Genomic DNA, 15,980 nt, shown 5'->3' with positions numbered 1-15,980 from the left:
GGATCATACATCATGGTTTCATTTGCCCTTGGGATCACTGAACCTGGTCCTAAATTAAAAAATTTTGATTTTTACCAGAGCTTGATAGTTGAACCCCCTCAGACTAATATGAAATGATTTAACAACTAAAAGGGCCATTATTCTAATTGGGAATCCAGGAGTCTTGATTCATGCATCAAATTCCACATTTTTCAGGGAAATCGGCCTTTTTTCCATATTTTACCAGAAGTTACGTTACTCTATGGATATTTTCCTAATTTCCTTAAATGGGTGGCCAACCTGCACAATTATGAATACAATCAAGTATTTTATTGTTGTTTTGCTTAATCTGAAGAGATGAAAGAAACTAAATATTAATGTTGTGGTGAAGCAAGATATCCATAGTTTCCATTGATGTTTCAACAATCCACCATGTGTCAACAGCCAACAATCTAGCACCACTCTGTGACTCCCCTTTTCATAGTATTTTTTTCCATTAGCAATAATCATTTAACTAATTTAAATGCGATTTTATGATGCATTCAGTTATAAATTGAGTGAGATTAACAGATTTTCTTGGAGGGTTTGAGATAATTATAATTATGCAATAGTGAACCTATTCATTAATAAAACAAAATCAACAGGAAAAAAGGTGACAAATTATAACTAAACCATTTAAAAGAGGATACTGAGAAAAAATACACCAGTGAAAGAAAAGATATCCTTTTTAAATTGAGATATTTTGACAGACTTCAAGCCTGTGCATTGACACATTTTATTTCCAAGCCAAAGTTTTCACAATCATGCTGAAGGTTGCAATTTACCAAGTTATAAATAGCCACTGAAATTCATGCAAATTTTGCACCACAAGTTATGATCACGGGACTGAAGTCAATAGACATCTTTCAAAAATAATGTCTCTAGAAGACATGGCTAAATACAGTTTCAGCTATGAGGTATAAAGATACAAAAGGCATATTTTTATTTTTCAACAAAGGATAGCCTCACTTTCTCAATTAACAACATAAAACTTTTCTACAAACCAACATAGAAATTTATATTAATAAGGTATATTTTAAACAATCTTTCTGTTAGATTAATTTATTTTCAGAGGGATATATGTTTATAAAAACACAAATTATACCGTAATAATTAAAACAAAATGTACCACCGTTTTTTTTCATGTTGAGGCATGTATACCATACCCAAAATACACAAGCGGATACACAAAACAGTTAGTACTTGCTGTACAACACTTGTGAGGCTGCAACCATTAGGTATATTGATATATCAACTCATTTACGTCAATCTGGCTTCATAGAATTGCAATTTTTTTGTTGTCCATATTATATCATAGCTCAAGCCTTCATCTTTAGCCTAACATTGGTAAGCAAGGATGCACACACAAAAACACGAGATGAATAGAACATATTAAAGACAGCATAGCTTGATGGCAACTGACTGGAAACATTTAGGTCACTTCTCAGCCTTTTCTTACTCAAGACTGAATATTTTTGTGACATGAATGCTAGAACTGTGGGTGAAAGATGTATTACTACTAAGAAATATTCTGGTAAGAGAACTGCCATTTAAAGGTAAAGGACCTTATTAGTTGCACAGTAAACCTTTGCCAATAACTTACAAACAAATGGTTTTTCACCGGCGAAATACTTGATGAATATACAATCAGCAATATGAAATGATTAAAGCAGAACAAGGCATCTAAATGTGATATTAGCCTGACAATGTTTCATCAAATGCATACATATTATGAAATATCATTGCTGTGTAGCTTTACATGAATATGGCTAGTAGTGATATGACAAATCAACCAATGTTGATAAATTGAAATACTTCTGAAGAACTGAAGTTTAAAAAAATTCAAATTGAACAAGCAAACAAAAATTGAGAATGGACCTTTATTTTTTCCTATTGCTTAATAGCTCTTATGTTTAAATACAGAAGAGCTATTGAGATTCAAAAATTTCCCCATGACATTTAAGCTATTTATTTCATGGAGATGTGCAAGGACAAGGGATAAAATTTAGATATTTCCAACCACAGTAAAATTCTTAAGAGCAGATGTAGACACTGGCCATACTTTTTATCACAATTGCTTTACCTTAGTGATCTGTGGAATCAATCAAACATTACCTAACTATTACCATTACAAAGCAATCACTTTTAAAAATGATGAAATGTCACTAAAGCAGTATTTCTTTCCAATTAACATGATGATTTCTAGAATAATGTCAGTAGATTCCAAGTTCATTTGTTGATACAAAAACTTTTTGAAGACTGCTATCACACTAAAACTAATCATCATGGTATCATCAAACTCACAAATGGGACTTCAAATAGATGTGCATACCAGCATGTCAAATTTTGAATAGTACTAAAAATGGGTCCAAAAAGAGCAAATAAGCTCCAACTCTCATAAATTGATAATACAAAATTATTTCCACACAGACCTTTCATATTAATTTAACTCTTCATCTGTAGCACACACACTTGCTGCAAGGCAACATATCAAACATTACCAGTCTTCTTTGAGGGTTTCTTCCCAAAATAACCATCTCCCTAACCAATGTTACACATGGCTCCTCCACTAGCATGGGAACTTCTATACCCTGGTGTGCATAATTCTTCACTTAGTATTTCAAACAATGAACAAAATGTGACATACTGGAGAAAAGCAATAGTCACTGGTGAACAACTAGAGGTTCATATAAACAAAATGTGGTAACTTTGGAACAATTACAACATGGAAATTAAAATTTACAATTATTTAAATGAGAAACAAAACCTAAAACACATGGGCTCATAAATACTTGCACCAGAGCTATTTACTGTTTACATATGGATTACAGATTCACTCAAATACCAGCCATCAATATTTTTTTCTTTCCTGCCAATCATTACTTTAACAAGATACATTCCAACAAAGATTGATAAAAGGCAGAGAAAGTAAAGATGCATTCTCCAGAAATGCAAAATTTTCAGCAAATGTAATTGCTTGCAAAACAATGCTATTTAACAGCTTCAATATGACTCCATATCCTTTAAATGCTTTCAGCAATTACTTTTGCCAAGTTAATGTACAAAATAGTGACCATTACCAGAACCCTCCAGATGATTTACCACCAGGTGGATTTTGAACTCTAATAGATGCACGGTGAGTACTGTCCTCAGGATTTTCACCTAGAGAAATAAAAAAGAAGTTGGTATTAGAGGTAAAATCTTGCATGTTCCAATTAAGAACTCACACCTCTAACATAAAGAAATTTGAAAATTTTCATAATTACATGGATGTTACCTAATTACCTTACAACACAGCAGCTGCTCAAAAAGGTTTGAGAAACCACATTTTTTTCTGATTTATTGATCCCATTACATTTTTCAGTCCAATATATAGAATTAATCAAACAGACAAATTCACAATGGAAGACATTAGCAGTGATAGGAACTAATTGCATGGTTGGTAATATTTCTATGCAGTGAATGTTTTTAATTGTATTGGCAAACTTAAACCAAATGAAAATATGGTATTGTAGGTAAAATAATATACATATACCCTTTGGTTCTGCTGGGAGAGACTGCAACATTCCGGAGACGAGGCTAAGAAAATAGCACCTGCACCTCATTGGAAAGATATAATCCATCTACCTGATAAGAGCCTCCACCAGAGCAGATCACAATGCCTCGAACCACCACCTCCTATTGTACCGGGCATGGTAAAGGTGGGGTAACCACAGCAGACTTGTAACAGGGCCCTGATTTGAGGATCAGAATACTCCACCACACTCAACCAACTCATGGACAAAGAACAACAGTACACTCCCTCCCTTTTCTCTTTGACATTTTTTTCTATCAGCACTAATTAGTGCTGATAATTGGCAAACTACATTTCTACTTGTAAATACATGGTCTATATTCAGCCAGCTCTAAGTTTTTATCCATATTCAAAAACTAGATGCACCACCTGGACCTGTCTCAGGCTCTCTCAACTAAAACAGAAAAAAACCATGTAATAAAATTCTAGCCTGGAAGTGCAAGTGAGCGCATATTGTTCTGAATAACAGCTTAATGCTGAAAAATGTTGTGGGCTGGACACCATACAGCCCTTGCAGTTACATCCCCACCAACTCCTCTCTCCCTCACTAGCTGTCATCTTCCCACATAATGCCCCATACACCCAAACCAAAGACAAGCACCTGATCACTTGTTTCTTTATCATGTCTGCCATCTTAGAGCCCATCAAATATCTAAGGGGATGAAAAATATTTCAAATTCAATATGCATTTACAATTCTGAGGTAAGCATGCTCACTGTCAAACCAAAGACAACAATCTCCATATCCTGGAAGGACTTCCAGAATGAGACAGCCAAACATTTAAGTGGAACTACATACCCCATATGTGGAAAGCATTCATGAAAGCCACCGGTAAATGCATGGGATCTTTTCAGCAACTTGATCAATGACAAAAAAGTTCCCAAGAGTGTAATTTTGAAAGTCTATCATGATGTGGGAATTTTGGAATTAAGCCATTCAAAAAATTAATGCTGGCCCTTTCTAAGGCATTGTTTTCCTTCCTCCCTTACATCCATTCATCTCCACATCGCCACTCCATCATCCTCTCACCTCCCCCTTATCTGTTCCCTTCCTCCCCCACAATTAAAAACAACTGCACTCTTCCTTATGCAAGAGGACTTCATTGATAGCAGGAGTTGCCAACTTTGGCTGCCTTTTTACCCGCAACTGACTTCACAACTCGTAATAAAACTGGAATCGACAATGAAAAAGCTAATTTATAGTTGAACTTGCATTTTGTTTAGAGTACAAAATTTATTGAATTCCAGGGTGAACGCTACCAACCAAAAACCCTTCTCAGATTGGCAGGTCAATCACAATCAACCTGCTGGCCAGTCCTAATCTTAAGTATGCAGATGTGGAATATGCCAGATAGTAAAATGCCTTTCTTTGAACAATAACTTCAGAAAAAGATTTTTTGAAAATATACTCTATGAAATTCTTTTATTAAAATGTAAAATATCTCCAACAGATGTCAATAACTTTTGCATGAGCACCCTGGTTGCTGCATGCCCTACGAAAACACATTCAGTCCTGCTTGCATGATGCGATAAAAAATATACGCATAGAATCAGAGAAACTAATCTCTTGGATCCAAATGCTTTTCTTACCATAAGATATGTACAAAAATGAACTTTAAGAATGTTGAGCAAGGCCAACAGAGAGAAATCATATGATTATATGTAAATATTAAAATGAACGAATACCTTAACTGTGTAACATTTCTGCACTAAATAATAACCCTGTAGTCATCATGAGCATGTATCTGCAAACCTGTTATTCACAGAGATCAAGATCCACCTTTGAAAAATGAAAAATAATAGGGCCATTAAACACTTTTCTCTTTACAGAATTGACTGCCAAAAGTGGTCTAGCTACTTGTAGATGCTGACTGTAGAAAGGGAACAGGTCTGGCAAAATACACTCCCAAAGAGTGACCTGCACACAAACCTGAATATAGAAAATGTTTTTCAGTATCCTCTGAGTCCACTAGAATTATGCTTATCATTATAAATTATTTTTCGCTATTTTGACTTTGAAAGAACAGAGATGCCTTGGCGGCATCAATTGACACATTGAACTGAAATAAAGTGACTTTGTAATTCCATACAACTTTATTTTGAACACAACCTAAGTTTCCATCCAATGATGACATCCAACATCGAAACCTAGTCCGTGTTCCAAATAAAGTGTGTGTGGAATTACAAAGTTACTTATTTCATTTCAATAAATAGCATAAATTCCATAAAGTTATGCCGGAGACAACCAGAACCAATTAACATGTTTCCCATTGCAGGAAGAGCTTCTAAACCTCTCTTGCCTTGCACATTTTTGCTTCTCCACCCTCTCCGTCAATGTATAACCTCGGTGCCAAACTATAGAACTCCAAAGAGAACACACTTGTGGATGAATCCATGAAAATTTCATAACAAATCCAACTGACTGCCTGTGTGGGTGGTTGGTGGAGGCAAACTTTTTTTAAATTTCCATCAATTGCTCACTGCTGAAATAAATTGGAATGGAAGTGGAAATTTTATGAGACTAGCAAAAATTCTCTTCTATGTTAGGAACTACCTTTCAAAGCAGCCATTACAGATTTTTTGCAAAGCAAGTCATTAGTGTTTAAAAGATTTTCAAAGAAAATACTCTAATGGAAACAAGGATGATTTTATATGGCAATAAGGTAAAGTTCAAGAAGAAACAATGTGCATCCCACACACAAATTTCTAGTTCCAGGCGGAAATAAGGTGGCCCCTAAGTGGGAAGTGACAATTTTCGAAATGAGAATCAGGTGGGCCTCATGACCTAAATTTTAAGTTACCTAAGTGATCATGTGGATCCAATCTTGGGTTTCCTCCAAAATTACACCCGGTTTTCCACATGAGTTCCAAATATCTTCCACCGCCTTGTTCTAAATGCCACTTCATAGTAACTAAGACAATTTCAAATACTTTGCCTCCCATGAGCAAAGCAGAACCAGCAAAACATAGGCACAAATATGGGAATACTGAGGAGGATACAAAAAAGAAATTGATGACTTGGCTAACAATTAGTATGAAGAGATGGTGGTCAAAAAACCACAGCTTGTCACCATCAACCAGATATTAGGCATTTAATTCAACTCAAACTATTCCAATGCAGACATAGGCACTTCAATAATACCAATACAGGAACTTTATAAGGTATAAAGATAGTGTTTCGACTGGTACAAAACATGAGTGAGCATACATGTTTTTGATTAACTTGAAATATGAGAGCCACTACAAGGCTATACGATACGTCAAGTTCATATGTGAAGCTCCACAGAAGCAAACAAATAGGTACCTTGACAGGGGGAGAGGAACTGTGGGCTTATGTTACAAAATAATAATATTAAACCAATGTTCAAAACACACAACAATGTAAGTCATTTATGCATTAAAATGCACATGTTGAGAAGTAGAAACTATTTGTGGCTGGGTAAAAGTTTCATTAAGAGCCTGGAAAAAATCAAAACGAACTTCTGAAACCAAACTCAATTCAATAGAGGAAAGGAAAAATATTCTTAGCTTCCAAATTTTGCAAGTTAACTGTCACATACAGCTATGAAAATTTGTGAAATTGTCTTCGAAGAATTGTATGATTTTGAGGACACTTAAGTGAGTGGTATAATGAAAATAAGATGCCAAAAGGCGATTTCGAAAAATTAGTTTAAGGACAATTAACATACACACAACCACTCCTGACAAGTTTCATAAAAATTGTAATTGAAAAATACAAAGATTTACAAGTTTGAGTTTTTTCCTCTTTCTTTTACTTTTTTTTCAAGTAATAATGAGTCAAATATATGCAGTTATTTCAGAAGAAGAACTGACTGGTAAGGCAGCCACTTGAGTCCTGTTTCATTACATGAAGCTGAAGGAAACCTTTTCTAAAAACTCCATAGCTTGCAAATTGGCAATTTTCTATTAACAATCTAATCATTATTATTTTTCTGCAAGCTATAAATAGAGGAAAGAGATAAATTTTATCCACCTTTATATCCCTTAGCCCTTAACCTCTCCTTGCCACCTAACTTAACCAATGGAAACTTACTGTATCAATGTGTTGACAGGATATGCCTGTCAAAGTGATATATTCAGATGCATGTAATGATAACAGTTTTCAAGTGAACACTACATCTAATTTGAAAGATTGAAATTTTGATCAAAATAAAATATCATAATCTAAATAAAACTGTCCTCTTATTGCTATGTGTTTTGTTCCAAGAGAAAGGATAGTAGGAACAGGCACCATGCATTTAACCCTTTCCATGTGGTGGAAAAGGGAAATATAAAGTCTAGCAGTCAACTGTGTGAACATACAAGTTAGTCCACCATAAGGGTTAACAAAAAGAAATAGAACTTATCCCTGCATGCAAATTATGGAGTGAAATTCACAGTAGAGATTTTTAAAAATGGTATGCATACTGCACATAATTTGATGGTGACAATGTGAGAGTGTTCTTGAAATGAAAGTACTGTCCCTGTCTTTCATTTTTCCTTGGTTATGAAAAAATGATTCATTTGGAATAAAATTGGATCATTAATTCAAACAATACCGCCTGATCTAACAGTGATGGTATGCTACTCAGATTTTCATGCTACATAAATCTTCGTACTTATGGTGAATTTGAATACAATTCCCCTCCGCCCTGGGCTGGACTTGGGTTATTTTTATGCCAGGCAATGTGAATCCAATATTTTTTGTCTTCATGATTAAAAAACCACCATTGATACTTTCACCCATTCACAGAAATAAATGAGGTTGGGATACCTGACACTACCTTTTATGTGCTACATCAAAAAGTAACCCAGAAGAATCCATCATGGAAGTACAACTTGATAAGCATGACTATCTGCTTGGATTGAACAAGGGTAGGATGTTCCACAGCAACAAACATGATCTAACAAGATCTTATTTGGATAGCTTTAATTATTCTTTTACACAATTTACCAAATTATTCTTGTTATGAGGTTGTGGTCCTATCAATACTGATAATTTATCACAAATCACTAGGAGGATATAAAGTAATTTCTAACTTGTGATTCATTGTCCTTTGACTATAAGGCGGAGAAAAAGAAAGCAAAGAATTTCCAAAAATCTATTTTCCAATATTAGTTTTCATTGACTATTCTCACTCTTTCAAGTGTTATGATTTGCAGTTGGATGATTTTTATCAAATGTCAGGGATGAGATGACCATGAGATGGTGAATTTTGAAGGCAGGTTACCAGAGAAACAATCTGTTGTCACAGCAGTGAAATGAATTTAAAAAATCTAATGTCAGAAGCTCGCAAGTGTAACTAGAGAGAATTCCTTTGCTTTGTCCAGCAAATGGAAAATTTCCACGGAGGCCAATGCATGGCTACATACAATTTACTGTCAACTTAGTCAACATTTCAAAAGGAATTATTTCTTTTGCAGCATCTTGAAGCTTATAACAACAAATCCTTAAAAAAGAGAATTATGCTCGACTTTCCACATGGGTTGGCTTCACAATCATTTAAGAAGTACGCCTTCAGTAATAGTGTGGCAAGTTATATCTTGCTGATTGAGTTAAGTGACAAATAAATAGCAAAACTCATTTTACAGGTGAAAAAAAATTAAGCAATAATGAAGAGATAAAGCAAACAAAGGGTGAAAATTACTTGGAATTAATGTTACAGGTGCATATTTTGTTTAACATTAACTATGACGACTAAAAATGAGAACAATTATATACACAATTAAAGATAAAGTGTGAATATTGCAACCGCTAGAATTGCATTTCATCATAATAAAAAAAATTCATAAGGCTTGATAAACTATTGTATCAAAAACACTTAGGTGGCTTTGGTTTTGAACTCATTAATGGAACTCCGCTCCATATTAATTTAACATTGTACCTTTAATAGGTGTATCTTGCAACATAAAGCACATTGGTTAATGGGGAAGGCTTGATTGCATTGCATGAGTGATAATGGAAAGGTAGATAGAATGCCACCTGTAAAGTTAACCCTGGAAATGGAGCAGGTAGTGAACCTGAATCAATTGAATGACTCGAAGACATATTCCCAAGGAGCATAGACCACATCAGAAAGTTAAAAGATTGAACCTACCTTTAATCTTGTAGGGAAATTATTTTGAGCCATTCTTATTTCTTCAAACTAAAGATTTTGGTTTTCATATTTAAGAGTGTTTAAAAATGCCGAGAGGACCAGTGCATTGTGCAATAGTTTTTAGGGTTCACCTAAAACCTAAGATTGATTAGTAGACTATTACTAATATACGCATTTCTTTAAAAATCTGCGCTGTAATTTTTGGCTGTTATAATTAAACTAATACCTAGACATATTTTACCTTATTGTATCACCATTAGGATAAATAAAAATTTTAATTCATTCAATATGTACAATAATGATGACCAAGAAATGACAATTGTGAGAGTTCACTTAATGTTTGCATTTACCGTATTTTCCCATCAATAACGCGCACCCAGAACTTTGTAGTTCTCATGAATTTGTATAGATACCACGTGCCCGGGGCTTCATAGTTATCTTGAACGTGTATCGAGGCCTTGCATCTGTATATACATATATATATGCACGTAAAAATTATATATAGTGTGTGTAAAAATATATCAATATTGGATGTGTGTTAACATACGCCTATGTTTGAATTTTTTTAATTTTCATTGCATAACACGCAACATCATTTTTTCGATCATCTGAACATTTTTGTATCGATAACGCGAGCATTATCGATGGGAAATTACTGTTAGTCAAAATAATAACTTTAAAAAATGAATAAGAAAATGCAATTATCCAAGCCACCGACTGTGGTGCACAAGCATATCCAGAATGGCACATAAGCTAATGGATCTAAAGATATTGGGCTAATGCTGCACATAAATACAGAAAAAATATTTAGGTTTTGTAAAGTGTATGGGTGTCAATTTTGTACACAAAATACTCTGCTTACTTCTGGTTCCAGTTCAAATATCCAGTTCTCCAAGGAACATAAATAGAGGACATAACTTTGCTAACACACTAAAAAGGAAGAAAAATTATTTATGCTAGAAAAATAAATATCAGTGGTGACCTGGAAGTTTTCAAAAACTTTTAATAAAACAATGAAAGCACTCTTAACATGTAATCTATTCTATTTAAGAGCAAAGTTCTTCTTTCCATTGACTTCTTCTGTTTACTGTGACTTACTAAATGAAAGCACCTGAATAGTATCAACAAGAAAGAATCATCCCAATGGTATGGTGAATCAGGGTTGCTTGCCACCACAACAAAATCCACAGCAAAGGAATGCTACTCCTTAAATGAGATATATACTATAAAGTTCTCCAGCATGAATGTCATTCATTGTAACAAAAAATCTGCCAATAACCCTTTTTAATCCTGCTTGCTTCAGAGTATTTGAATTTCACCCTGATAAATTTGGTTTGCCTCTACAGTCCCAAAGGGATGATTGAAGTCCCAATGAAATTGGACTACGGAAGCACAATCACTTTTACAATACTTTTTCCATCACTGCATATTTAATTTCATATGGTTTTCAATTAATGGTATAAATCAAGCCTTAAAAAGTAATTTCATGGGATCATCCAAATAAAATCATGAAAAAATAAACATTAATCAAAATCCTTATATGAGAAAGCATGCACAAACAAATATTTCAAGAAGTCAAATTCCATTCAACATTCACTTACAGAAATTTCCAAGGGCAAATATTTAGAAAAAGCACAAGCACCAAATGCACTAACTTCAAATTCAAACGCCATAAGATTCACCAAAATTTTTCCAAATGTTACTCATGTCAAATCGCATGGAATGGGAAGTCTGCTGAATGTTGAAAGAATGTCCAGTCAAGAAAAAAAAACTTAAAAGGATGCTTACTTAACACTTCAACACTAAATAATTTGCTTGGAAATTGAAATGCCACAGGATTTTTGAACAGAAATACTTGCAGATGCTTCACACAACCTTAAAACATTGAATCAATCAGTATAAAGAAAACAACAAATAAAATTAACATTGACACACACACAATTGAAACTGCATAGTCACACAGAAAAGTCGATCCAAGCTTCACAAAACAAAAAAGTAAATGAGTAGTACATTTTTGACAGAAGTGGTGCACCTAGTGTAGATAGAACAATCAAGGAGCACTCCTAAATAGTTTCATTTTTCCCATGCTAGCACCTTGTCTAAGAACTTGCACATACATTGCTGTATCATGCACCATTCACATCTTGCTAGACATCCCTAAAGGCTATTTCACACTTTCATTGGGTAACTTTGAATGTTCTAACAATTTCATTAGGCACAACTAGTTTGAGAAAAAAAATGTCACCCAAATACTATTGCCCACTATCAATATTGAAAGTATGTTCTATGTATATTTTGGTTGTAAAGCATATTAAGTAGAATAATGTGCAAGAGAGAACATAAATGCCATTTTTTAATTCACATGGTAGTTAAATTCTTTGCCTGCTTCGCACACATCAGCGACCATCTTAACAGCAACCCATGTTTGGACTAATGTTTATACCTATCACATTCACTAATTTCATGGCTGGCAACTTATGTGGTAACTAATTTCTAATTGGGAGAACACTGGGAATAATAATGTCATTAATATATTTGAGAGATACTTAGGGCCGATACTTTGTGGAATTCAATGGTACTGTACAAGGAAGAATCGAAATACTTAGCATTTCTACACGATAGAATTTATCCTAAATCCAGTTGATGCTACAGGGTAGCTCAAGTAGTTGACAGCAATAAATTCTAGCCATTGGAAATGCAAAGTATTTTGATTCTTCCTCAATAATAGTATGTGCCTGGAAAATCCTTTTTTCACATCAATATGTGTACTGTAATGCATGAAGTGATGTGACAAATTAAACCTTGCATGAGCTCATGTTTGTTCATTAAGGATGTTTACAAAACAGAGCCATAGGTGACATTTGGAAAGTGCCTGGTTACAATTTCATATTGATTTACACAGGAGAGAGGGCACCATTAAAGAGAAATACATTGGTACTACATGGACCTACCAAAAGTATTTTTAACAATCAAATCCTGCTAAATATATTGGAAATGAAGTACTGGCACTGATATTGCATGTAACTATCAAGTTATTACTCCTAAGTTTTGATTATCTGTTGATTCTGTCTCCATTTAATAATGACCCCAGGAACAGAAACAGTCCAACATTTCTCTACAATATGGGTCTAGTGATGGATGGATCAAAAAGTGAAGATAAAAGAAAAGAATGATTTTAGTGACAGAATTTGCCACCTTTGTAGCCAGTGGAAACGATTTTCATGTGTCACTTATCCCACACCAGATTTAATGTTCTGGAGGAGGATATTTTAATTCATAAGTAGTTCAAAAACTTCAGTTAATAGCTTTTTGTTTTATGTCATCCTTCCCTTAACAAAATGTAAGAGTGCCTCCCCATTTCAAAGGGAGAGATGGTTCAGTTTTACTGGAGGTTAATGTGGCCTAAACAATCGCAAGATTTTCAATATATCACAAAAAAACACCTATTACCGCTATTTACAAAATTTGGGGAGTCTGATTCAGTCAGGAGTTGTGCAAGTGAAGATCTCAATAAAATTTTTGGACATTCTAAAGTGGCACTTCCCAGAATACTCAATTAAAGAGGTTGCTAAAAAAAAGGACAAAAAATTTGGTATTTCTATCTCTACATGCACCACACTTCAAAGTGAGTCCTGATTATCCGAATATTCTGCCATACATTCAGAAATTAACAAAAATATACTATCGCTTCCAGTGCACTCAAATCTTACTCTCAGAATAACTACACAATGAAATTTTCAGCCCTTTAATAACCAATCACAAATGGATGAGCTTACATGTGCCCACTTATACTTTCAATTAACTTCACTTAACTTTTTATCATACTTTTAAGTTGTGTATGCAAAAATGGCATAATTCATTTGTCGCTAGGACATAAAAAATGATCATAGTGCATGACTGAGCAAACAGAACGTGACTCATTCAAAATGTTTTCTTGATATCTTGAAAATTGCTTTTCATTTTTGTATTCTGTCTAAAATAACACCAAGTTTAATCCCACCACTTGCCTTACCCTAAACCTGCCATGGGTAGAGATCAAAATTTAAAGGAAGCAATGGGAAAAATGAGTACAGAAGGGTGCCCATTGCTTGAGGCAAACCCTCAGAAGCAATTCTTTAAAGAATGCTTGGCTCCTGGCAATAAAATTAGGGCAAATAGTGAAACTTCACAGTGTTGAAGTGTTAAGCAACAGCACAATTAGCCGAGCTATCTCAACAAGGATGATGCAGCACCAATCAAATGCATGTTTGATGACTTTAACTTCAAAGGCAGGTCAGAGCATCTGTCTTACTGATTTCACTCTGGTAGAACATAATTAGCCATGAATAGTATAAAAATGATGAGCCATGCCTATCAGCACAGCAAAAAGGTTAAATGTGGAATGGAATCAGAATGCCAAAATCAAACTGACATAAGATTAAGAGAAAAAAATGTAATACAAGTATTTCATTTATGTACAGATGATAGCATATAGCAAAAACTCATTTTCTGTAAAAACCCAAGTGCATTTAAAGAAATGAAACATAACTAATTTCTGAGAGTCTGTCAGAGCTGCATTTAATTAATCAAACAATATGTATTAGATGCTAATATGCCTATAGGTAATGAGAAATAAAGGCACCTTGTTATTTATGAATTAAATGAATTGCTTACAAAAAATAAAAGTGATCTTATTTGAATGAGCAAATACCATTTAAAACATTTCTATGATTCACTCACATTTATGCAGTTTCAAGAATTTTTACATGAGGCATCAGGTTAGAGACAAGTGAAATGAGAACAGCAACTAACCATCACTTTTCATTTTACTTCAAGTAGAGAATAAAAAATTCACCTTCAATTGGATTTTAGAAAATGTCGTGAAATGCATCTGGGCAATTAAACCCTTAAAAATTTTACATGCCACAAGATGGAGAGGTAGACATTCATTTTTATGTTGGACAGAAGCAAGATGCCCATAATCCTGAATGTTGGTAGAAAATATATGGACAGGCTTGACAAACGATTGAAGGATCCAAATACCATTTTCAGGCTTTTGGAGCAGCCAGATGCCATCTGGCTGGTATCCTTAGTGGTTGAACTTTGACTGACCTATTTTATATACGCACCCAATAGATGCCCAAAATATTCTACATCACTAATTTTTTTAATAGGTTGCTTCATCCTTTAAAGTTCACGAAGCACACTACCCAAAAAAAACTGCCATTAATCTACATCTTCATAATTCATTTTTGTCATATTACCATTTGATTTCTGCTCAGGATACACCCACTTCATATTTATTATCAAACTAATTATATGATCAACCTCTACAATAATATATTTTAGGTATGATTACTGTTAACTGCTTACTTATGATTAGGAAATTGATAAACGTTCATAATATATGACCATTTTTCGGCTAATTATGTTCTAAAATATTCCAGAGAAGAACAACATTTTTCGGAGAGATACTCTGAATACAGTTTGCAAAATAAGGTTTAAAAAAACTAGAGTAAGTAGAGAAAGATAATGAACTAACAGGGATAGAACCAGGCAATCAATTAATCTTCAGGAAATATGTACATGCCAGAATAAAAAGCCAGCCACCATTAATTTTCCTAGTGAAATTTGATAAATTGAAATAATTCCTTCATTGAACATTTTTTTTTTCAAAATCAATGAGCCAAGAGTAGTTCAAGAAAAAAGGTGTTCTAACTGGCATAAACAAGGCAAGGATTTCACAGATAGACCCAAAACCTTATCAGCACCCACACAGCACATAAAGTCCATAGGACATCCATATTTCCATTTACACACTGCCATCTGGAGAGAAAATGTTACGTGGAATTCCCATCCAAATCCAGAATTTTCAAAGCTCCTTTTTCATCATAAAAACAGTATATTACATCATTCAAGCTTTTTGAGCAATGGAAAAATATTGAAAAGCAGCCCTCTTTGGGTTTGTGTGTGCTCAGGTTTTACTGGATGCTGAATGGATGGCAAAGAACGGGAAAGAAGAGATGTTTCTCCCACTTTACCCTTTTGATTTTGGAGCCTCAAACAGCTACTTTATTTACATCATGGAAAAAACTTACGCAAGGACATAATTTTAAGCTCTACTGAATCCAATGTCAACTCTTTATGCTGCAATCAAAATTAATCAGCTTTATTCCATTAGATTATAACTCGTACATTTAAAATGTAACTCATTTAAAAACTTAAATGATGCTTTTTTTATCACCAGTACTCATATGCCAGAAATCATGTATGTTTCCTTCTAAAACTATCTGGTCTCAACTGAATAAACAT

General features: G+C 34.1%; 1 protein-coding gene across 5 annotated transcripts in view; it reads right to left on the bottom strand.

Annotated features, from left to right (window-relative positions):
* Nucleotides 1–721: 721 nt before the first annotated feature.
* The window catches only part of CRMP (Collapsin Response Mediator Protein), a 265,863-nt gene continuing 250,604 nt past the window's right edge, over nt 722–15,980 (bottom strand). For 2 of the 5 annotated variants that reach the window (XM_071595914.1, XM_071595915.1), the window contains exon 16: nt 722–3,180. In XM_071595914.1, the coding sequence (XP_071452015.1) occupies nt 3,095–3,180 (86 nt within the window). In that variant the 3' untranslated portion in view covers nt 722–3,094. The remainder of the gene's footprint in view (nt 3,181–15,980) is intronic. The other 3 variants (XM_071595913.1, XM_071595916.1, XM_071595918.1) reach the window with 2 other exon arrangements.

The sequence above is a fragment of the Hetaerina americana genome, unplaced genomic scaffold (assembly GCF_022747635.1).
Source record: "Hetaerina americana unplaced genomic scaffold, ioHetAmer1.1.p SCAF_70, whole genome shotgun sequence".
NCBI classification, from domain to species: Eukaryota; Metazoa; Arthropoda; class Insecta; order Odonata; family Calopterygidae; genus Hetaerina; species Hetaerina americana.
This window is presented reverse-complemented; position numbering and strand designations above follow the sequence as displayed.